This window comes from Chelmon rostratus, chromosome 10 (assembly GCF_017976325.1).
Source record: "Chelmon rostratus isolate fCheRos1 chromosome 10, fCheRos1.pri, whole genome shotgun sequence".
Lineage (NCBI taxonomy): Eukaryota > Metazoa > Chordata > Actinopteri > Chaetodontiformes > Chaetodontidae > Chelmon > Chelmon rostratus.
Window position 1 is genome coordinate 22,266,628 of NC_055667.1, and position 23,936 is coordinate 22,290,563.

Here is a 23,936-nt window from a genome sequence, read left to right on the forward strand (position 1 = left end):
CCTACTGAAGGCGTAAAACCAGAATACAAATATACAGTTTTATCTTAAAAAAAAAAAAGTCATTTCCTACAACAGCAGGGGACTTTTGTTTATAGCAGAAGCTACAGAAATAAGGGTAACTAGAGTATTTGCTGTGGTTTTGGCATTCTTGTGAGTATTTATTGCAGCAGGATGGAGAATGTGGGACTCACTCAAAATAAACTGCAGAGCCCTCATTCATGGTGATGACACCCACTGCCATGGTGTGGCTCATTGATGCGTTTTTAATGATGTGTTTTTGGAGCTGGAGGTCTGTGGCACAGAGGAATAATATGTTTTTGTCTTTGTTTTGGTCTTTTCACTGGATTTGTTGACAGTAAGAAAAATATAGAGTATCACCCCACTTGTATGCATCCTGAGTCTGTGTCAGTGCTCCACCAATAGATGTCACTGTCGGTCAATGACAGGAAATGGTATCGTGTTCAGTTTTCAAAATAACATTAAAATAACATCAACACCTGACACCATTTTAAAAAGGCCCATTAACAGCAAGCTCTGGAAATTCATGTCAAATTTATATTATACTATTGCTTTTATGTTATTTGACTTAAAGGCTTTATTAATCCTCCCCACTTACTTTGCCTGTTGGAGTCCTTCTAAAATCTCTCACTACAGTGCTCGAACCTGAATTTGCAGCTGAGTGTTGTGTTGTGAATAACGGCTACCTCGACTTCCCATGGAGTGTACTTACGTTCTGGTATAAAAATCAATCTATAAAGCTGCGTCTGAGAGTTCAATCAATATTATTTCATCTCCGCCCGCATCTCCACTGTGAGGAAGACCAGAATCCTACTGACTCCTGTGTATAGTCAGCACCGCACAGACTGTATTTTGTGCCACAAACAGCAGCTGACACCTGTGAAGCTCTCTCAGGATTACAGGATTTTCTCTTGTGGTTCTAAGCTTTTGGTACAATCACACTCCACCTCAAGATACAGCTTAACCGCTCATCAAGTGTGTTTCCCATCTCTACAAGCTTATGACCTGAAAAGAAATAAATTGGCATTGCTACTGTGTCCCTTCCCTCCCTCCTTCCCCTCTTCTCCCTCAAGGTGACTCCTCCATCTGCACCCTCCCTGGTCTTGCCAATCCCTCTCTCTCTGCAGTCACCATGGTACAGTTACCGGGATCTGATTCTACCTCTTCTGTTTGTGAGCCGTCACAGTCTCACCTGTTTCGCTGGTTGCCCCGGAGCTACTGCACATCAATCAAAGCTCTGCACCGCTGCTTTGTTCCTCGTGCGTGTGAGCGAGTGAGAGAGGAGTAGGTGGGTCATCAAAGTCGGCTAACATTTGATGAGAACAACAGTGAAACATTTCTGCAGTCTTACAACGCGCCCAGTGGCTCTGATTCCATCCATATTTTCATCTCCTGGACCTGAGGTGTGTCTTTGTGCTGGCTTCATTTCACTGCACAGCATCCCCATTTTAATTAGCCTCTTCTTCACCCCTCCTTGCGTCGTTGTAAGTGGAGGGAAGGAGGAGGGGGAAGGAAAATAAAGAGGAGATTGACGAGAGAGTATATAAAAAAAACTGTAAGAAGGGCGGGGTGGCCTGCGAGTGAATAGGTGGCCTGTTTTGGGTGAAGAGAGGAGCTAGACGAAACAGTGAGGGGGAGATGCAAGCCAATCTCTTGTTGTTTATGTTCACAAGTGGGCCTATAATATGGCCTCTATTTTAACAGCTCAAATACACAGAGTAGTTTTTCACCAATCACGCTGGCTTCAAGCCCTCCTGGCCCACGCGTGCTCATCACCTGCCATGTTTGACACTTTGCAGTAGGGTATGGGCGTGTTCCTACAGCACCTGCTGCATGTACACTGATGCTGACAACATTTTCTGTTTACCCGACGGCGCAGCGAGCCAGAGGCCCGGCCACTTCCACCGCGGAGCGTTGCGGCTGTCGCTCCTGCCATCACTCAGTTGTCTGGTGGAGGGGCGAGCCACTACAACGCAATTACACATTCATTTCACCCGCACAGCCAGCCTCTGAGGCTCCCCTCCCCCTCATGCTCCCCATCTCCTCCCTGCTTTGCTTTACCCTTTGTACCCTCCCTTCATATTCCTGCAGCGCCTGCCCTCACCCACCATCTCCGTCTCCATCCGATGGGGCTCATATTCCTCCCTTCCACCTTTAACCCACACCTCCATCTCCCATTTTTACCCTTCTTTCACACTTTCTTTCACATCAGCGGCGGGTTCAGAGACATACGCAAAGGACAGAGGCAGAGCTGGAGAGAGAGTGGGGAGGTGGAGGCCAAAGGGCTGAAGATGAGAGATGAGGTAAAGGGAGAAAACAGCATGAAATAGTGTGAAATGTGAGGGGAGGACAGAGTCAGAGAGGAGTGGGTGGGAGGTAAGGTTTTCTGGATGGAGAACAGGGGAGGGGGTGAGTGGAGAAACTGGCTAATGATATATTGATTCGGTGGGGCCTGGGGCAAATAAGTAGGAGTGTGTGGGAGGAGGAGAACCACAGCTTGCAGATGTCTTAAAACACCTGGGTGGGATAAGTTTTTGTTTATTATATTCTTATGCTGAAGGGGAGAGAGGCAACATCTTCAAGTATCTGAGCAAGGCTTATGCCTGTTTACACAACAACGGCATTTATATTTCAACGCTGTCTCGCAGCACTTGTATCTAAAGAGCAATTTGAGGAGAATTTTAATTGGTTTTTATGTTAGAAAAACGATAGCTCAGCTGTCATCCAGAGCTCTGAGCTGGACTGGAATAATATCAAAGCTTCTGGCTGTAAAAGCAGGCATTTAGACGGCAGACAGTCATCTGGGATCGCATTAGGTGAGATCACTAAGGGGGGAGATCGAGGGAGGGAGTGGAATTAATGGGATTTTGTACATTCTCTCTTCATAATGCATCAAGGTGTGCATGTGTGTGTATGCGTCCACACACGCGTCCCTGTGGGCAAGTGGGTGAACGATGTTGGTATCGATCATTAAACACACATTGCTGGGTGAATGATACAGTCTGTATTGATCGGGAAGAGTCAGACAAGATAAAGCGTCATGATAGGAAAACTGCCTGGGAATCATCTGGAGTCTCACAGCTGGACCCAGACCCAGTGGATTTAACATTTTTAAATCTGCTATGATAGATCAATTAAGAAAATTAATTTAGCTCTCGTTTATTAAGCCAATATTCTAACTGGCTGATGCTGTGCCATCCACCTTCCTTTTATATTAAAGGTATGCCATCCAATCATCACAGTACACTGTATCTTTAATGCAGCTGCAGGTTTCTGTCCATGCTGTTCTTCATGGATTCATGTGTATTACTGGGCAGGCCGAGACAGGGGTTGGAGCAAGCAATCACCCGAGTGTAGGAGAAGAAGACTCCATATTGTGGTCTCTGATTTAGCACTCAAATTAATTAGAGCACTCTCTCTAAGCCTTCCTCGTCCCCTACGGTATCGTGGTAATCACCTTTCCCTTTGGAAAATTCAAACCGACGCCCACTGTGCTTGTTTTTGTGTTTTCGTCTCTAAAATTCTCTCTCAACCTGCTGCCTCTGTGAAATCCTCTCCTCCTCCACCCAGCTTTCTCTCATGCTCTCTTGACCCTCGCTTCACTCTTTCTGTTTCCAAACTGTCAGAGTCCCTCCCGTTGCCTCGGTCCCTCGCCTCCCTCCTTTACTCCCGATGTCCCCTTCACTTGCCTCATCCCTTCACCCCTGCTCTGTGTTAAGCCTGTTGTGACACATTAGCAGAGCGAGATGAGAATTGGGAATGGACGGTATAGAGCCGTGATGAGTGAATATTTGAGAGCAGTGATGGGTTGGCATTAGGGAATAACACCACATCTCCCCAACTACCATGAAAAGCCATTAATTTGTGTAAGAGGACTTACATGTCCCACTTGCCAGTCAACCTCTTATGATAGACAGATAATTCAATTCTTTATACTGCTCAGCAACTCTCAAGTGTGTCTGCTCGTCTGTGTCTTTCCCCTTTCATACTGTTATTTAAACACTGTTACAACATTTCCCTTTTTGGCTGCAGCACGCTTTAAAACATGATGCGCTGCACTGCGTGGTTTCTATTTTCTTACATGAGTTCCGTAAGCTTGATTTATCCAGTTCGTGTTCCTGAGATCAAGGTCTTTTTTGCAAGAGAGCACTGAGAACGAAAGCTCGCAACAAGCCGACTCAGTCACACAAAGCAATTGTCACACTCACACGGACACGCTAATTAAAACACTTGCAAATATTATCCAAAGTATCAGTAAGCAGAACTTTAAAAGTGTCAGAGTCTGTGTCTGTGCACGATGTTCAAACCGGTTACACTTTCAAGACAAATGCTTGCTGGGAAACATTTCAGAAGGCGCTAACAGTTTTGTTGGTTTTAGGCATGTGTGCCCCATATGAAACACACACACCGGTCTCCCTTTCATCCAACCTCTCCATATGCAAACTTTATCACTCTTTATTCTATGTTCATCCTTCATAGGCTTGTTCTTTTGGAGATCAAAATGAACTTATTAAGATGAACTAAATTAAGAAAGGAGGACTGGAGGTCAAATGCAGACTATAATATAGAGAAAAGCCCTGGTTTAGGGTACAGTTGATGGTATACAACATATCGTCAGCATAAAAATGGACATAGCAGTGCTATATAATATACTGTATATTATTTTTGCATAGTATAAATAGCAGGGGGCCTAATATTGATCCTTTGTTGGATGCCTTTGTCAAGCATTTGGTGCCTTGATTTGAAACCAACGGCAACAACAGTTTGAACTCCTCCAGAAAGATATGATTTGAACCAGCTGTCCATCAAAACCAATGGAAAGCAGCTTCCTACACAAAATGTGATTAACAGGATCAAAAACGTTGGACAAATGCTTTTTATTGAACAAATTAACAATTTTATCCATGCAAACCAAATTAAAAACATATTAGCTATCGCTACTTTTGCAAGAATTGATCAGTTAGCAGCACAGTGTCTGTATTCTCTTGGTGTACATCAGTCCTGAGTCTATTTTCGTCAGCTAGTTAAATAACAAGTTAATGCTTCTGCTGATCAAAGTTTCCTCCACTCAACTACAATTAGACATGGTTGCCTCTCCTCAGTCCATGCAATGTCTTTCACTTTCTTCCATTCTGTCCTTGATCCGTATCTCCACAGTCTAAGTCCCCATCTCATGCCACCTCAGTGCTGTTTTGAGGCAGCCGGCCCTCGTCGTTTTCTCCTCTGTGAAATAGCTTTCACACACAGTGACTTCTCCAGAATGTGAATGAAGCTGCCGCCAGTTATAACCCTCGCAAAAATATGGCAATCACGTCACATGCATGCGTGCATGCATGCACATTTAAATGCAAACATAAACACAAAATATGGATCTCGCAGCAGCGTATTATGTGCTGGCAGTCAGTTCCTCAGAGCAGTAAATAAATAATGAGAACACTGTTAAAATTCTGCCAGTAGTCCATGGCTCTGCTGCTATCAGCCCTCTGCCTCCCTCCTCTACCTCTCTCTAAAGAAAAACAAGGCCTCACTGGAAAGAAAGAGGCTGCTTTTTGTCTTTTCTTTTTATATATTTTTATCCTTTTGCTTTAATCTCCCGCCTGTTCACCCCCTCTCCAGCTCCTTTACTTCTCCTTTTCCCGTCTTTCTTCCCTTTTAAAAACTTCTCTGCTGAGTCAAATGCTGCTCTTGCCACCTCCTTTTACTTTTACTCATGTATGCATAATGTCTTCCATTAACATTTTTGCAAGACAGAAGCTCACAATTCTTCCCTCTCATGCATCATAGTGATGCACATCTCGCAGAATCTGACACATTGTCTTGTGGAATATTACAGGAACACTAAGACGTGAATGTCTTTCGGCTTTCGCTCTGCATTTGTGTTCATTACTCATGGAGAGCTGAGATTTGTGGAGGTATTCTAATGTCAGACCAAAGGTAGAGTTCGGTGGGGAAGTAGAAAGGCGGCATACTCCAGGATACCTGCTCTTTGTTCAGGCAGGAGTGAAATAAGTGCAAGAATCAGTAGTGGATAATATGAGTTGACAAGCGCTGGTATTTAAGCTGGAAACAGATCATGACATGAGCTGTACAAGGCGGATCTGTCCGTTTAAATACGACGATCTCTCCTTTTCCCTGTCTTGTGGAGCGGGCAGTTGATATTTCAGAGTATTTCCACATAACGCTCTGACCTTTTGTGTTGAGATGAAGATCTTAAAGCAGACAGATTGGGGCTGAGTGATGCTTGAGAGCAACACATAACAAGACAAGGAGTTGTCTGTCTGTATATGTGTTTGTGTGAGTAAGCGTTAACTATGCGGGGTGCATTCGGTATGAGTGGCTCTGCAGCATTATGAGACGGGCTAAAATACGTGTAAGCCTGTTGAACCAGACACAGCCACCATGAAATCCTGTTTCAGACCGGCTTACAGCAAACAGGGAGGTTGAAAACGTGTGTGTGTGTGTGTGTTAGAGAGAGAGACAGCAGCAGATAAACACACAGAGAGAGTTCAAGCACATGAAGATGGAAACAGGAAACTGACATGTAGAAAATGCCAGATAAGTCAACCACAAGTGTGGTTGCGTACTGTAAACAAAATTCTTCTTAGTGCATTGGTATCAGACTCTAATCCTTCCTGCCCTGTGGACTGTCTCCCTTCTCCAGCCCTGAGGTACTTGGCAGCGGCACTGCAGTAAATGTGCCAGTAAAGCCTTGTTAAAATTGAAAATTAGCTAGTGAGTGCTGTTCTGGTTGTGTGTCGGGTTTCACTGGGAGAATAGACGACTTTCACTCATAAATATCTCCCAGGCTGAGCAGATACTTCAAATGAAATGTCTCCATATTGTCTGCCCCCCACCCCCTCCTCAGCAGGTCATTTTGATTACTGCAGAAAACCATTCTTCCACCCCATCTCCACTTCTCTGCTGCTCTCTCCCACACACTCATTTGCATTTTCTCTCTTGGCTCTCTTCCATATCTTTCAATTCATCCTGTCACACCTGTTATTCACTTGTTTTTCCTCTTTCCCCCCTGTTTCTTTCCCCTGCTCCATTGTGGCGGCGCAGAACCTCATCTGAATGCACAGCCAGTCATGAGCTCTCTACCTGCATTGGGAATTTTTACTGGTATGAAAAAGTGCAATCATCCTTTTCTTTCTAATATCATCTCACAACAACTCAAGGTGGTGCAGAATTGCTTACATGCCATGAGATGAATGAACCTATTCCCTGCTTGTCTGCATGTCTTGATAGCGCACTGCATGGATACCTTGATATTTCATTCACTTTTATGTGCCTTTCTTTGGTGGTTATCTCGTCCTGTCCTGCTCAGACAGTATGCAAAGGCTTTCCAGTGCTTGCTCTCTTGCCTGCAGACAAGCAGAGAGAGGCAGGGGAGAGGAGAAAGTAAGGAGGAGGGAGAGGGTAGCAAATGAGGTGTGGGTAAAAATTATAGGGGACTGGAAAAGAGAGCAGTAGCCCAGCCCTGGAAATGGAGGGAAAGATGGTGGGGGAGAGAGTGAGAGAGAGAGAGAGAAATTATACAGTGTAAGACCCAGACGAATTCAGCTTTAGTAGTAGTGCAGCGTACAGATCAGCGGGCTCCCTCACCGCTGGGGAACAACCGCCTTTTGTGCTCCCCCCGCTGCAGTGGGGGAGTGCATTTACCGTCGCGCCCGAGGGGAGAAGCCAAGAAGTATCCTCCAATCAGCCGTTAGTGATTCCTCTCATCTTGTGAGGCTGCTGATGGTGATTTATCACTGACCTGAGACAGGCGCTGCACTCCGCTCAACACGAACCACCTGGAATACTCATCATGCTTTTCACTCCTTTTCCTAAACACAAACACCCTCCTGTGGATATTTCAAATAGAATGACCAGAGGACAAAAGGAGGATTAAAATGGACTCACTGATTCTTGAATTTCATTTCTTTTTCTCCCGGCTGCAGACTGAAGACGGACTAACTTTTACATGAGCGTTTGTGGCATGTGAGGACATCGTTTTACCCTCAGCAGGAGAACACAGCTGTTTTTCAGAATTGCTTGCCATTTCATAGGATGCTTCACTCTGAAAGCACGGCAGGCAGGGGATGATCCTTGACACTCCACTGCAACAATCATGTAGGAGTGATACTCAGGTAGACAGAGGTATACGGTGATGGGCAGGAGATGGAGATGGAGAGAGAGGGTGACAGTTGGAGCACACCTGCCCCCTGAGCATGTCTGACACCTCTCTGTAGTGTGATTAGCGCCTGCCCTGCAGAGTTTGACTACCAGGTTGACTTAGCCCAAGTTATCATGTTTCTCAGTGAGTGGAGTTCACTTTCCTGTGCGCTTGTGCGTATAAGAATATAACTGTGTGTGTGTGTGTGTGTGTGCGGTTCGTGTTAGGAGCCAGAGTTTTGGATTAAGCAGCCTCTGGAAAGGATACAGGTGCAGTGGAGCCTCGAACGAGGATTAGCCGCTCTTACACCTTGTCGCTGGCAGCACACGGGGCGATGGACCTTTTAGACAAGACTCTCAAGCTACGGCCGCACAGGCAGCTCTCACTGAAGGATTAAAGATGAAGGTTTAAACAACACGATGAGACTCAGAGGGCAAGGAAGGGGACAAGTGAGGAAGTTACACTGAGATTTTGTTCACTTCTAATTCAGGCTTTCCTTGAGGGATGCAGACTGAGGCTAATCTTAGAGAAAGAGGGAGTTCCATATCAATAGCCTTTCATAGTAGCTGGGCAGCTAAAGTCATGAAGCCTGAGAGAATGTGTCTGGGAGTCAGTGAATAAACAGAGTATATGACAAAAAAAACTCTGCCTAAATGAAATCATTGGACGAGTAAAAGGTAAATATTGACGGTACTTGTGATAAACAATCTTGATTTCCCCAATAACCAAGCAAGCACAAAATCCAATTGATTAGTGAATTGGTTTTATATTGATTTCCCCGCACAGTCAGGATAGAGTCTTGTCTGATCTCTGCTCAAGAGGTCACTAATTTAATTACAATCCGTCATTCGGCCTCACCCCAGAGCTGTCAGCCAGAGTGCTGAGTACGCTGGAGCTTAGGGAATCAATGGTCTGATGCTTGTCATGATATGTGACATCAGATCAGATAACTACGACGAATTCTCGGCTGCAGTTGTCTGTAACAATCTCACAGTTTCGGCACGTGTTGTTTGCATGTCTTGTATTATTTGGGAAGGCGTGAAAATGACTTCTCCACCGATGGCAGTTCTGTTGACAGTTACAGCAGATTTGGCAGCTCGTGTGTGTAGTTAGGCTTGTAGTTGAAAGAAGCGCCTGTCTTGCTGCGCGTGCAGGTGTGTACGTTTTTTTTGCACTTGTGTCTCTGGCATACAGCTTATCTCAGCTGCACAGCAGGGGCTTAAAGATCCTGGCCAATGGTGTAGTGGGCAGCACCGTGCAGCATCCAACCTTCCCAATTTGAAGCTGAATTAGGAAACACCTTTAACAATGCATAGATTCTCAGAGAAGTTACTGCAACCCTTGAGCGATCCTGGAAAGCAGAGGGTTTGGTAGGTGGGAAGCTCGGTGTGGGAGTGAGGAAAGCAGGAGGAGAAACAGGACTGAGGCAAGTTGTTTGATAGCTGCATTGTTTGTGTCTACCTTGTTCAAAGAGCATTGCTAAAAGTGCGCCGTTTGGCGGTTTAGTGCTGCGAGTGAAAAAAACTCAGGGCTCAGTTGAGAAAACCTGCTCTATACTGCAGCTTTCATCATTAAAGTACAAACAAGGCAGAGCAAAGCGAGTGTACTCTATGATGGCTTTTCACAGGTCACTGGTCAAGCATTGATTTGTCTGAAACAACTGCTTAATCTGCAGTATTTGATGGCATAAACACAAACCAGCAGGACTCTTAAAAACAGCTTTTCTCCAGAAGCAAGATAACAGTGAAGCTGGATGACCTGCAGCGAGCACATGAACTTAAACAAGCATCATTTTTGCCTGCGATGGAGCCGGAAACGAACACATGGTCTTGCAGCTCTGAAACCGTCTCCACATTTAAATGTACTCTGGATTATAACACATGAACTGTGAACAAGAAGTGGAGAACAGTGACACACCCAGTTAAGCTGTGTATCCGTCCCCGGCAGGGATGTGCTGCGTGTTACTCTGAGGAGGAGCAGTGTAATCTACCACAACCCTGCGGATGAGGGTGGGGCTCTCCCACTGCCACAGACAAAGACCTTAATAAAGAGAGCAAGAGTAAGAACTGGTCAAGTGGGGCAGTTGCACAGTCCGGCACCGTGTCAAAAGTCACAATGGGGTGCAACATGTGTGTGGTTCAAAAGCCTGAGGAACAATACAGGGTCATGTTCCAGGTGAGCTCTCCGTCTCCCCCCCTCTCCCCCCCTCTCTCTCTGCCCTGTTTTCATTTCTTTCTTTCACTCGTCAAGCCAAAGCGTTCCTTTGTGTGTCCTCCGTAAAGTTTTCATTGTTATTCCGCCGATCAGAACAGCTGTGATGAAAATGTCACGCCACCATCGGCAGCAACAGACAGAAGTTATGAGAAGCTCATCGCATCAACACACTCGCATTAAACTCCTAATCGTCAGGCTTGAATCTCTTGATCATTCATTATTATCATTAATTTAGCATTTATTAACCACAGTTATTTATATTGATGGAAATGTCATTGACAGTATCTCCAGGCAATTCAAATAAAGTCAGATAAAACAGCAGAATTATATCATGCAAGTAAAGCATCATACTGGCATTACATTGAGCAATAAATTCAATTAATCAGGTGAAATAAAACAGTGAATGGATTAAATTTAGCTGGTGGATTTAATATAAGCCCCAGCTCATAAGACACATTTCTTCTTTTTGCTGCCTTTTGTGCAGATTTTTTGAATACAAATCAGCCTAGAAAGGGAGCAAGGCTATTAATTGCTGTACTGAAATAGTCATTCAGTGATAATAATACTGATAATTATAATAACGATGCTTCACCGTGATTACAATTATTATGATCAGAGAGAGCAGAGCTAAATTGCGTAAGATAGAGAGGTACAGCATGCCGGCGTGCAAAGTGAAAGTGGAGTGGTGCAGAGCCACAGAGGCAGCAGGATGGATGGGTTGTTAAAGCTGGGCTAAAGTGTTATGGGAGAGAGGGGTTGCCACGGTTACAGCCTCAGCACCACCTGCCAACTGGGACCGCAGACTGTATGTGAGTAAGCTCATCTGGCTGAGCAGTGCCTCAGGAAGCTCCTGCGCGGCGACTCGATGATACATCCGGTGACCAAAATAAGTCCCGTGCTTACTAAGCATGAGAAATGCTCTGCACTCATGGGTATGCAGCGCAACACTTTTAGTATCTGTGGCACCAGAAGCCTCAGCTGGGTCTCTGTAGCATGCTGGAGTCTGGGTCCGGGCCAGTTATCTGGGCTGCATCTGGTGCCAGAGGCGATGCCAAGAGAGAGGAAAACATGGAGGGAGACCAAGTAGAGGCACGATAATGAGTCAAGGAGGGAAATAGAAAATAGGCAAATGAAAGAGGGAGGGAAATTCAGACTGTTTTTCTCTCTGACTGTACTCCTTTTTTCTGATGTTTACCCTTAGATGTCAGAAGTAACTGATTTGAGCTCTTTGTGGAGCAGGGGCAAACAGAAAGGCTTGAGTCCCCGGGGAAAAGTGCCTGAAAAATGAGGAGCGAGGTGCCGTGTGGAGTCTGGGATCTGATCATACAACCATAGCGGGGCAAGTGCATTCCATAATCAGTGACCTTACCTAACAGGGGTCAGCAGTAACGACACTGACCGCATGCAGGTCGAAAGTGGAAATCAAATAGTTCCACTGATGTGAGGTCAGCTGTTCCCAAAGGTTGAAGTCCGTCATCCCAGAAACACTTGCAGCTCTGTCAGACAGAGCACCTGCACGTGGTTTCCAGACGGGTGTGGCGATGAGTGCGGCGAACGGTGACGGCAGGAGATATGTTGCATGATTTGGAGCATGCAGAGGAGTCGTCACGTTCTATGCAAAGCTGCAGTGTGATTGTAGGTAGAGCAGATACTTTGGGGCGGTGGAGCAGCAAGTCTGCATATATTGTGGTCTGGTAAGCCTGAAACGACATTGCTGGCTGGGAGCAGAGGAGCATGAGACAGAGAGAACAAACGCAGATGGAGGTCTAAACCAGAGCCACAGCCTTCGGCTTTGAGAGGCTGACGAGCACACTGTAATGAGAATATATTCAGTAAAACCTGAAGGTGTCATCTAAGAGGCATGAGCAGAAAAAGAAGTGAAAAATGTACAAAACAAAAAACACAAAATATTGAAGGCAGTAGATTAATCACAGACTGCATGCTGTTTTTCCAGAAAATTCAATTATGTTATTACATGTAATGATTACAAACACTGCAATCCTTGCTGTGCAGATGGCTGATTAATCCAAAGATCATGCCAAGAAAAAGATGGAGGTATACGGTGTCCAATCATAAAAAAAACATCATAAAAGAGGAAACATAATTACATTTCACCCTCACATTTCACGGCGTTTCCCTTCAGAGGTTTGCAGCTTTGAGCTGTTTTCCTTAACTAACGTGTATAATTACACCTTAAAATTAGACGCAGTCTACTGAGTAATTGTCTTTAGACAATAAATACAGCATTAAACAGCTTACGGCTACATCAGGCAGGAAAGCCAGGCTGTTAAATTTGACTGTATCAAAACACTTGCCTCTCTTGCCAAAGGAATAAAATTCATGCATTATACATCGGGCCTCTGCTACACATACGCTGCACACTGCACACACCCATTGGCATGTTTCTGATCACTTTCGCCTCCTGTTGCCCCAAGTAAAAAGCATGTTGTTGCTCAGTTAATGAATTCTAGTGCCCCATAGTTACATATGTGCGCATAAACCGGAGGAAGATGATATGTGTTACATAGATTGTAAATGTATGTAAAATGCACACACACACATACACACACTCACACACAGTAAACCTCTGCCCCTCTGAGCCCGTCAGCCGCTCCCTTCTTTTCCTCTCCCTCATCCCTGTAAAGCAGGAGTCTGTTTCCGTGGCAACCGGCGTCATTAAACAAACGTAATGTGCTTTTATTCACAGTGACGAGATGAAAACGTGCTGACCGACGCCACAGGCAAACAGACGAGAATCAATACATGCCAACGATCAACTGACATGCATGGTCACATTCACGCCCACTGCACATACATGTACACTGGAGGTGGACAAAATAAAAGGAACACCTGATAATATCATGTGACATGACACTAATATCTGAACAAACACTGAGCATTATATTGTAAGTGTCTCAAAGGCATCGTGCATCGCAGGGCTATTAGATCAATCCATTATACTCTCTGACATGTTGTCCACACTTCACTATTTGCCAGTACACTTTTGACCTCAGTGATAGTTGCTGGAGTGTGACGCAGCGCTACACTCTTCTCATAGTCATACCTGCTCAACCCAAGTGACACAGTGAAAGGCATTTGGTGCTATTACAAGTCAGCGCACCATCAAAATGATTTTGGAGCCATTATTCTAAGGTCAAATAGTGACATAATGTTGCTAAAATATCTTCTCTTACTTTGCATTTACACTCACACGACAACTAAACATTTATCTAACCTTTTCTGTTTATATCTATCAAAAGAAAGCATCAAAGCAAACTTTATTTGAAATAGTGCAAAAAAAGGACATTATTAATGCTGGTTATTGAGATGACCTGTCAGACTGCTTTTTGCCTTTTGACTAGTCGGCTTCTTTGTATGTCCGTCCTTGTGCAGACAAGCAAAAAAGATGCTGATGGAGACATGTCTCTCATTTAATAGGACAGCAAGCTAGACAGATTATTCTCAGTTCAGATATGACATTTAGCTATTTTACCTTCTTCCATATAATAATATAAATCTTTTCTTCGTATTCATATTCTCCATATTTCCACTGAGGCTTATTAGCTTCATCGCCATCGTTTCAAAGAATGTTTGAGCTGCCTTTTAAATCGATATCTTCTCACTGTTATCAGGTTATAATAGGCCTTCGCTCCCTGCTTGTCCATTTAAATTAGCTCGGTGATATCAAACAACAGGGGTTACAGCCGGAGTAGGTCAGCTCCGTCTCCAGATTAATTGATTTTCTGAGGAGGGGACTGCTCCAGCCTTCAAAGCACGGGGAGATGAGAAAAATCAATTACCGAACAAGTGGAATTGAGGACGAAGGGGTATCGGTCATGGAAGAACATTTGCGCGAACACAGTAGAAATGCACACAAGGTTTAGGGGGAACAACTCTGGGGATGCTGGGATGAAAAGATTCACCAAAAGGGCACATTATCAGACCCAGACTGAGACTGTGTGCTTTTCCACACACTGACAACTATGTGTGGGATAATGTGTGTTACTGTGGAGGTGGTCGTCATCTTCCCCGCTCTTGCTTTCATGAGATTCATTTGTTCTTTAAAGGGCTCTCAGATAAAAGCTAATTATGCATCAACCACTTAGTAATTTCCCACGAGCCTCCATTGTGCGTGTTTACATACAGGCGCTGAACCCAGAGCCAGGTTCACTCAGGATTTACATTCACCTGGTAATTCCTTGAAAGCTTGTTTTCTTCATTCCTCCTGCATCATTACCCTCTCGTCACCTCCCTTCCCGCTTGCTCCCCGCGCACTCCCTCAGTGTCTCTCCTCCTTTGCTTTCTGTCTCTACACTTTGAACTCTTTGCATCTCTTTCATCTCTGCCCACATTATCCCCATCCCCACCCTCAGCTCAGCAGCCTCCGCTCACACACCCACCGCCCACCCCCTACTGTGAATTTCGGAGGCTCCGCTGTTATTCTGAATTCCATTTTTAACACAAATGTACAGAACAAGGGTGGAGTTCGGGGATTTGTGTGCACCCCTTGGCTGCATTATTTGCATAGCTTGTGTCGCCTATAAACAGTAGGCGTATGTAATGACCTACTAACCCAGAGAGAACAGCATGTGGTGAGAGTGGAACAGATTCTCCATCAAGCCAGGGCCAAAAATCCGTCCAACACACAACAACCATTACCCCGCATGCTTCAAAGCAATCGCAGCACCTCTCATTGATAATGAATGAGAAATCCGACTCTCTGCGCTCTTTTAGCATTCATACCTGTCACTCACGACCATGGAGGTGTTTCCTAATAGCCTCTCTCTGATCCTGGAGAGAGGACCATACATACCTCCTGTTGTTTGGCGGGAGGAAAAGATCACGAGGCGAGCGCTGAAATAAAAATGCTCTTTGGTGAAAGATGCTCAGGTGCGTTTTTCTGCAACCTAACAGCGCTTGTTCCTTCATCGCCAACAGGCCACTCAGGAGGAAGTGCCTTATTTGTCTCCAAGTGAGGAGGCTCATTAAGAGAGACAGCAAGATTTATGAAGGAACATTAGTGCGAGGAAGGACGAACACGCACTCGAGGAGAGAGGCCGGCCGAAATAGATGGAAACAGAGGAGTGTGAGTTGTCTCCATCTCCGGGGAAGGGACAGAGCAGACAGAACTGCTGAGGCAGCACAGCATAAGAAAAGCAGTCTGGAGAAAACAGGAAAGAGAAGAGGCACGAGTGGACACGGAGGAAACACAATGGCGAGGGGAGGAAAGAGGGAGGTGGTGGTGGTGATGGTGTTGCAGCAGCAGCATTGCAGAGAACCAAATCAAAAAAAAAAAAAGAGGGGGAGCAGAGGCTGAATGTGGCAAGAAAGTTTTTGTGCTTGGCTGCACAGGGGAACATTGATTTGACATGCAATTACTGGAAGGGGACAAGAGGAGAGCGAGGGAGTGGGAGAATGAAGCAGTGGTGGTAAAGATGTGGAGAGTCGCAGACAGCCAAGGTCAGTGACGGCGTGCGACATGAATGAGGCTCTACAAAGGCTGTCTGGTTCAGCAACCGCCTCCTGCTCTCGCTCACATAAACATCATCATGTCACCGTCTGCGTCACGCAATGAAATTAAGAGAATTTGTCTTCATGTGTTTGAAAATGTCGAAAAATTCTTTCAGTTTAAGCGGCTGGTTCCAATCAGCCGTGCAGGCAGCTGCATTTAAACACGCCGAATGCTAACAGCAGCATGCTACCCTGTGTGCAGCTGATGGGGAAATCTCATTAGTTTTGGGCTCAAACAAACCAAATTTTGACCTGCTGGTGGCGCTAGGAGAAAAGCCAGGGGCTAATGTTAGCTGTTGTTGCACTTCCTGAATGTCTGCAACACATTCGGAGCACATCCATCTAGCAGATACTGAGGTGGACTTTCACTGGATAAATGGGGAATTTTTACCTGCTAGTCAGAGTCAGTCAGTCATTCATATAATCCACTATCACAAGTCACAATATGCATCAATTGGCTGCACAACATACAACACCCTCTACCCAGAATCCCTTTAACAGGGATTATGATTCATCCCCAGGGGAACATGAATCTCTGCACCAAACCTCACAGCAATTTATCCAATAGTTTAGACATTTCCCGTTCCTGTTGTCTTCCCTTGGTGCCAGCCACAGATCAACATTTCCATCCATAGCACCACACCTCTAGAACAGCTACGATGAATCAGGTATAAACAGTGAATCTTTCTCCTTTAGGTTTGTGGAAAGTGTTGCTTGGTGTGACCCGGGGATGTTTTGGCGAAATCAAACCCCTACTGCTTTGATTCCTTCCCCATAATTTTAATAATTTTGGAATAATAATTTGATATTTTCAATAATGCTTGATCATTATTTCTCTCCTTCTGGCTGTATGAACCAGCAGTGGTGAGATACATCCCAAAGGGCTCAGGACACATGCATTGATGCTACTGCATGACGACCATTTATTCTGTATATATGAGGTTTATTTAAAGGAACTGTCAGTATCCACAAATAGGAGGAGAGAGCTCTGAAAAGAAAAGGAAGGAAATATTCTGTATCTCTCAGCTACAAATGTCTTATTTTGCCAGCACAAATTACACTCTAATAATTTTCAGTGAAGTCCCCTTTTTCAAAAAAAGGAAGGAAAATTGAACCAGCTCCTCCAGAATATAAATGAGTTTTATTATTTAAACATATTTGCAGGGAGGACGCACTTCTAATTCACACAAAAGAAAGATAATGCTCTGTAGAAGAGTGTTCAAGAGGACCAGAATGTCCAACACTAATGTACTAAGGAAACATATATTTATCTGTGTGACGGTTTACTTGAATACACGTTTTTCCTCCTGAGCTGCTTCTCTCCTGTCTGAAAAGCCCTTGTGGTTTTCCAGCCGTTCACAGTTAACTCCACATGTGTCTCCTGCTTTCTTTCCCTCTCTCCACAGAAGGGCCACATAAGCAACATGTTGTGCTCTTTTGAAGCTGACGGTCGATTAAAGGTCTCAGTATACGGCTTTCTGCTCTGCTGCTCGGTGTCATGTGTTGTCAGAACCTGTTTCTTTCTTTCTTCTTCTTTTTTTTGCCTGCAGAAACACTATTAGCTGTGTGACACTCACATGTCTGCTGAGGTTTTTCTGTTGACTAACGTCTTTGTTTTAGGTGTGTGTAGCTGCAGTTCTCCCTCCTGTGCTCTGTGTTTTTGTGGGGCAGCTTTACCTCTGTGAACTAACCTTGTCTGTCATGTAAGCATCTATCTAGTTCATCTTTTCACTATATATATAAATAAAACTGCCCACGTTCCAAATCTTTGTCCGTCTCTTGTGCATTTTGCAGTTTCTCTGTCATCCGTAGGGAAATCTAGATCACCCAGATCACTCATTTTACACCTGGTTTCGTTATCCCTGCACCAGTCCTCCTTTAATTCCTCCTCTTGTCCTCCTGCTCCTCCACCATTTGATCTTGGCTATCTGTGTTTTCCAGGTGAATGGAAAGGAGCTGTCCCGCCTTTCTGGGGATCCCACCCTGGACATACGGGACCCCCTGTTGTCCAACATACTGAGGCGGGGGGCCCGCAGACGGACGGGCCTAGCGGGAGCCCCTGGAGGGTTAGTGCCAGTGACCATGGGCATGGCCGACTGCGTGGACAGCTGCACTCAAACAGACATCAGCTTCCAGCATATGCTGACTCTGGGCAAGAGCAGCCAGCATCCCTGTGGCGCTCCACCCCCACCCGATCCTCCGCCGTCCCCTCCACTACCACCGCTACTGGAGCCATATCTATTCAATGAACTGTGAGTAGTATAATAGGTCTCTGCAGCATGCCCAACTGTCAGACCAGTACTCATCTGTCATCTTGGTTCTAGTCCATGCCTTCCAGTCCACACATTTGACGTCTGACGCTGCCCCCATTACTGAAACATCAAGTCCTGAATATTGTCTTCCTCAGCTTTATGGAGCCTGTATACAACGACCCCGCTGACTACTTCGATATCACTCAGCATGAAGTGGACAGACAGGATGAGCTGGAATATGAGGTGAGAGCCCATTAGCTACTGGAGCTCGGGTACAGGAAGCTGCCCCGCTGCTCGATCTGACATGCACAAACTTTTCTCTCACTGCTCCAGGAGGTGGAGCTGTATAAGTCTCGCCAGCAGGATAAACTGGGCCTGACAGTTTGTTACAGGACCGACGATGAGGAGGACCTGGGGATATATGTAGGAGAGGTGAAGATACTGGTATAAAACCAAATTTTCAATAAACCTTTCCCATTTCTTTATACCCTTCAACGAATTCTTTTTTCCCCCTCAGGTGAACCCGAACAGTATCGCTGCAATAGATGGACGCATACGCAAGGGAGACAGAATACTACAGGTACAGGTGTCCTAAACAGTATACTATAGCTGGAATTCATTTATATGCTGTTACTGCATGAAAGCATCATTATCAACACTACAGGGCTGCAGCAGTTAAACCAACAAAACACTTTGTACACCAATTTTTTAAAAACTTCTTGTCAAGTTATGTAATGCACAACACTGCAGTCTGAGATAATCTCTTATCTGGTTTATTTATCAGTTTATTTTATTCTAATTTTAAATATTTATATATATGTTCTATGTGTGTGCAGCAAGACAGGGCGACAACTGACATTTCATTGTGCGACGGTGTTGTAAAATGACCTTCCTTCCTTGATTCTTGATATTAAAGGAAATTGCTAATAGTGCAATACTGAATTCTTTCATAAGAGGTTGAATATAATTACTCATGCCATTAAGCTAAAGAGAGGCTTTCCTTTCAGCTTCGCCGTTCTAAAGAGAAACTATTTCTTGAACTGAGTAATTTAACTGAATCCAGCCTCGGTGTAAAGGGTCTTTCGTTATCTAACATTAGCTCAATTTTATTCTCCTCTTTCTCTGTCAGATAAATGGAGTGGACATCCAGGACAGAGAGGAGGCGGTAGCTATTCTCACCAGAGAGGACAGCACTAATGTCTCCCTGCTCCTTGCTCGGCCCGAGATAGAGGTGAGGAAATTGGATATGCAGACTTCGGGGAGCGTGCTGCAAAGCTCAGTCTGAATACTGACCTAAAAAAATGCATTTACCTCCCTCTTTATGTGGCAAGAAATAAGCTTCCATGCTTAGGTGTGTAGCGTAGTCCATTAGGACATTTAGTCACGCGATTGTGAGGGAGACAACACAGTCAGAAGAGAAAGAAAAAAGGTAGGGCCACGAGAAAGAGCATGGAGCTCTGCTTTGTCCTATCCTGCAAGCTGACCGGTGTGAGGAGGCCGAGATGGCGCAAAAACACGATGAGAAAACAGATAGCGTGAAGACAGAGGCAGAGACAAATAGTGCTTGTGCTCACAGTGCTAATGTGGTACCGCTTTGTCTCCCTCAAGGTCACTCCTCTAGCTGATATGAGGGCATTGTAACACACATCGGAAGCCCCTCAGTAACACACCTCTGCCAAATTACTTGAATACAAACAACTTGACATGTGTCGACCCAACTAAATTGAATTTCAAGCGCACCATGTGGTAAAATTGGGCTGCGGATGGAGGCAGTGTGTGTGAGAGTACAAAAATCTGTATGCTGGCTGCGTTTGAACAGAAGTAGCTAGAAGGGCAGATTTAAAAGGCACTCATTAAAATAGTCTAGGTCAAACACACACACACAAATAACCTCCCCTCTGTTTAAATATGTCCTTGTATTGGGAGAGATGAGCACAAGCACTACCTGTGAAAGGCTGACAAGATTTATATTGCAGAGGCACGGTCCCACATTAGGATTCAAGTGGGAGCGGGGAGGACGGCGAATCATCGGAGGAAAATGCACAAGCAGAGATTAAAGCTTGATCTGTTGTCTTGGGGGAGACAGAGAGGGAGAACTGAAGGGGTTTGTCGAAGAATAAGAATGAAGATGAAGATAATCAATACTTTGTCTCGCTATCTGCACGCAGTTCACACTCGAAGCAAACCAATTAGCCAAGATCAACTGCGCTCTGAGGAGTGATTTGCTTACTAATTTAAGTACGCAAATCACGCCTCCTCCTCGCATCAAGCTTGATCAGCTTTTGACAGGATGCCAATCAAAATGACAAACTGCACAGATCAGAAACAGTTCCTGTGAAACATTAAGTATTATTCATCTCTACAAATTGGATCATTTTGGTCCTCTTGAAGAATACTTGACCATGAAAATCAATTTCCTTTCTATTTAGTAGCTTTTTTATGACTATATACAGACTACACTGTGAAAAAGCAAATGTAATTGCAGAGGATTGGAATGATGTTAAAATCTGACGCAGCACATGCTCCATCTAGTGACAGAAAGGAGTACTACTCTTATATTGGTTCAGAAATGTGCTGCACTCAACATTAAAGCTGCTATAATTCATAATTTTAAACTAATGTGGATCAAATGACAAGGTTTAATGTGATGAACAGTTTCAGTCTCTCATCAGTGTGACTTTCAGCAGCGGCAGACTGCTATTTTTAAAGAAAAAGCTCTAAAAACCCATAGACAACCTGCCCAGCACTAAACGGTCGAAGTTAGAGAGTTGCTGGTGAACGTATCATATTAATGTTATATTAATGTTGTGCCATATCTGCTGAATGCGTAAATAGGCAACTGTTTGCTAACAAGTTCACCATATCAACTTAAAAAGAGACGATAGTTTAATGTTGTGTTCGGAGCTTTCTCCAGTGGCCAACAAACATCTGTAAATGCAGCTTTTAACATCCTTTTTTATTTCTTAAAATATTGTTATATCCATGCAGTTATCTATTCCAGATGTGTTTTAAGACGTCTAAAAGTACTCTGCCTTGAATAACAATTTGTTTATATATTTACTACAAAAAAAGTTCAACAATACCTCATTAAAAAAGATTAAAATTTCATTACTCCATGTTTCTTTAAGAAATCCTGAATCTATAAATATGCAATTATATTTCATTAAAAAAGTTAAACTGCTTCCATTTCTTGCTTCAGGTTAACACATCACACTTGTGTCAGTTGTATACTGGACACGAGTTGTGATGTGATAAAAATATCTTGTACATACTGTACACGCCTTAAACTTCTCTACACTTTTATCATTCTGGACAGTGAAGCTCAAACATTCAAGGGAAGTACCACATGTTAATCCTTCAGATGTACAGTAACATTCTAATGCATACTTTTCCTTTGTGTTTCTTTGTCTCTTCAACAATGAACTTTACTCCTTCACTGCGATGCCTCATACAACTTTACCTCTCAGAACGACAACCAGCTGGACCCTGATGACCTGGACCTGGAGCCACTGGACAATGCTGTTCATCTGCCCTGCAGTCACAGAATGAGGAACAGTGCCTCCATCCTGGGTGCAGGACCGGGTAGTGTTGCTGGTGGGGGTATACTAGGCAGCCACAGTCACTCCATGAACAGGGAGTCACCTGATTTGCTCCAGACGGTGCTGAGCAATAGCCAGGAGCTGGACAGCGGCGTGGGCCGTACAGACGAAAGCACACGCTATGAGGAGTCTTCAGAACACGACCTTCTGGGAGATGACCACACCAGTGCCTCCAATACGAACGCCACTAATACGCCTGGCAGCATGCGCAAGTTCTTGTCAGGCCGAGGGGACACGCCGCCCTTGCTGCACTCCCAGGACCTCCAGTTCAGCACCGACTCCCTCTTAGGGCTGGACTGTGTTAATGGAGGGCTGGAACAGATGGAGCGATTGGAGAGGGCCTACATGGCGGATCCTGTGAGGATGATGATGCCTGGGTTGACTGAGGAGGAGTGTGAGAGGTACAAAGAGCTCCTGGAAATCAAGTGTTACTATGAGAAGAACAGTAATGATCTGATGCTGCTGGGAGGTCAGGGGTCGGCACAAGAGGAAGGGGGTGTCTCACTGGATGTCAACAGGAACGAGAGCCTGACGCAGCATGAGATGGCCCTTCTGGAAGAGGAACTGCGCCACTTGGAGTTCAAGTGTCGTAACATCTTGAGGGCACAGAAGATGCAGCAGCTGAGGGAGCGTTGCCTAAAGGCTTGGCCTCTAGAGGACAAGAACGGAGCAAGTGCAGGGGCTGGAGCAGGAGCTGGATGCTTGGACATCAGCGGTGCTTTGGTCAGTGAGGAGTCGTGTCACCATGCTCTGTCAGACATCAATGAACTCCCAGAGAGGGAGCGCTCAGATAAAGACAGTACGAGTGCCTACAACACTGGAGGGGAAAGTTGCAGGAGCACCCCTCTGGTCAATGAACAGTACCCTTCTCCCTCTACACAGAGCCTGGAGGGAGGAGAGCCTCTTCTCCCTGCAGATATGCAGCTTCCAACCTCCAGCAGGCAGAGAGAGAGAGGAACCAGAGCCGAAAGAGGGGAGAGGACACAAGCAAACCTCAACCAACCCTACTCTCCTCACACACAAAGGAGAGGAGCCGAAGCGAAGACGTCCATCCCCGGAGTGAAGGCTAGATCCCTGTCCCGGGATGCAGGAACCAGACGTGGCTCAGATGGAGGGGTGAGACGTAACCCCAAAGAGAGGGCTGGGGGATGCAGCGCAGAGAATAGCCCTTACCTGTCCCGCCGTCAAACTGAAACAAAGCCGCCTCAACGCTATCTGAGCTGCATGCAGTTGAGGTCTCCCTCCACCTCTGAGCGGCTTTGTGGACTCAGAGACGCTGCGAGACAGGGCAGCATGGAGACTGTGGGTGATGCCAGCCCAATGAGCTTGGGTAGCACATGTCAAGATGTTGCCAAGGTGCCAGGTTCTGTACCCTTACCCTTGTCCCCTCCGCTGCTGCCTGCCTCCCCTCGTATGGAATGGAAGGTGAAGATCCGCAGCGATGGCTCACGCTACGTGGCAAAACGGCCCGTGAGGGATCGCCTCCTGAAAGCACGTGCCATGAAGATCAGGGAGGAGCGCAGTGGCATGACGACAGATGACGACGCCGTGAGTGAAATGAAGATGGGCCGTTACTGGAGCAAAGAGGAGCGCAAGCAGCAGCTGCTAAAGGCCCGAGAGCAGCGGCGGCGCAGGGAGTTCATGATGCAGAGCCGTCTTGACTTTTTGAGAGACCGTGAAAGGGAGCAGGGCAGCAGTGGTGGAGGCCAGCAGGGGACGACAAACCAGCAGGAAGCCACCTCCATCCTGGAGCTGTGCCACCGCAGGAGCATGAAGAAGCGAAGTCGCAGAATTCTGGACAACTGGATCACTATACAGGAGCTGCTGGCCCATGGGACCAGGTCTGCAGATGGGAAGAAAATCTATAACCCCCTGCTGTCTGTCACCACCGTCTGAGAGAGGAGGAGGCAGAGTTAGAGAGAGATAAGACAGTGCCAAAGTGTTTTGATAGGGCCTATAATATGAACACAAGCTGCTTCAGTACACCTTGGTACAAATATTTGTCTGCAGGGACGCAGCAACATTCTATGATGCTAACACAAAGTAGCAAACGCTAGCCCAAAACCACAACCTAGAATGTTTTTTGCAAAAAAGAAAAGCATGTGACTGAGACTGCCAGGGTTCATGTCCAGTAATCCTTCCAAACAGGCAATACACACATTTACAATTGAAGCTGCGAATTGA

At 45.4% G+C, this 23,936-nt stretch overlaps 1 protein-coding gene across 1 annotated transcript; it reads left to right on the forward strand.

Annotated features, from left to right (window-relative positions):
* The first annotated feature begins 10,291 nt into the window (after positions 1-10,291).
* LOC121612916 (PDZ domain-containing protein 4-like) lies at positions 10,292-23,648 on the forward strand. Its single transcript, XM_041946093.1, has 8 exons — positions 10,292-10,351; positions 17,308-17,361; positions 17,843-18,153; positions 18,309-18,396; positions 18,487-18,585; positions 18,671-18,739; positions 19,283-19,384; positions 21,621-23,648. Exons 1-8 carry the CDS (start codon positions 10,292-10,294, stop codon positions 23,646-23,648), a joined length of 2,811 nt encoding a protein of 936 aa, XP_041802027.1.
* The last annotated feature ends 288 nt before the right edge of the window (positions 23,649-23,936 follow it).

What these genes read in the sequence shown, in the direction of transcription:
- LOC121612916 (XM_041946093.1), top strand. Translation starts at nt 10,292, where the DNA reads ATGGGGTGCAACATGTGTGTGGTTCAAAAGCCTGAGGAACAATACAGG. An exon ending in AATACAGGGTCATGTTCCAG is followed by an intron (nt 10,352 to 17,307) that starts GTGAGCTCTCCG and finishes CTCTCTCCACAG; the next exon opens with AAGGGCCACATAAGCAACAT. An exon ending in CCATATCTATTCAATGAACT is followed by an intron (nt 18,154 to 18,308) that starts GTGAGTAGTATA and finishes TGTCTTCCTCAG; the next exon opens with CTTTATGGAGCCTGTATACA.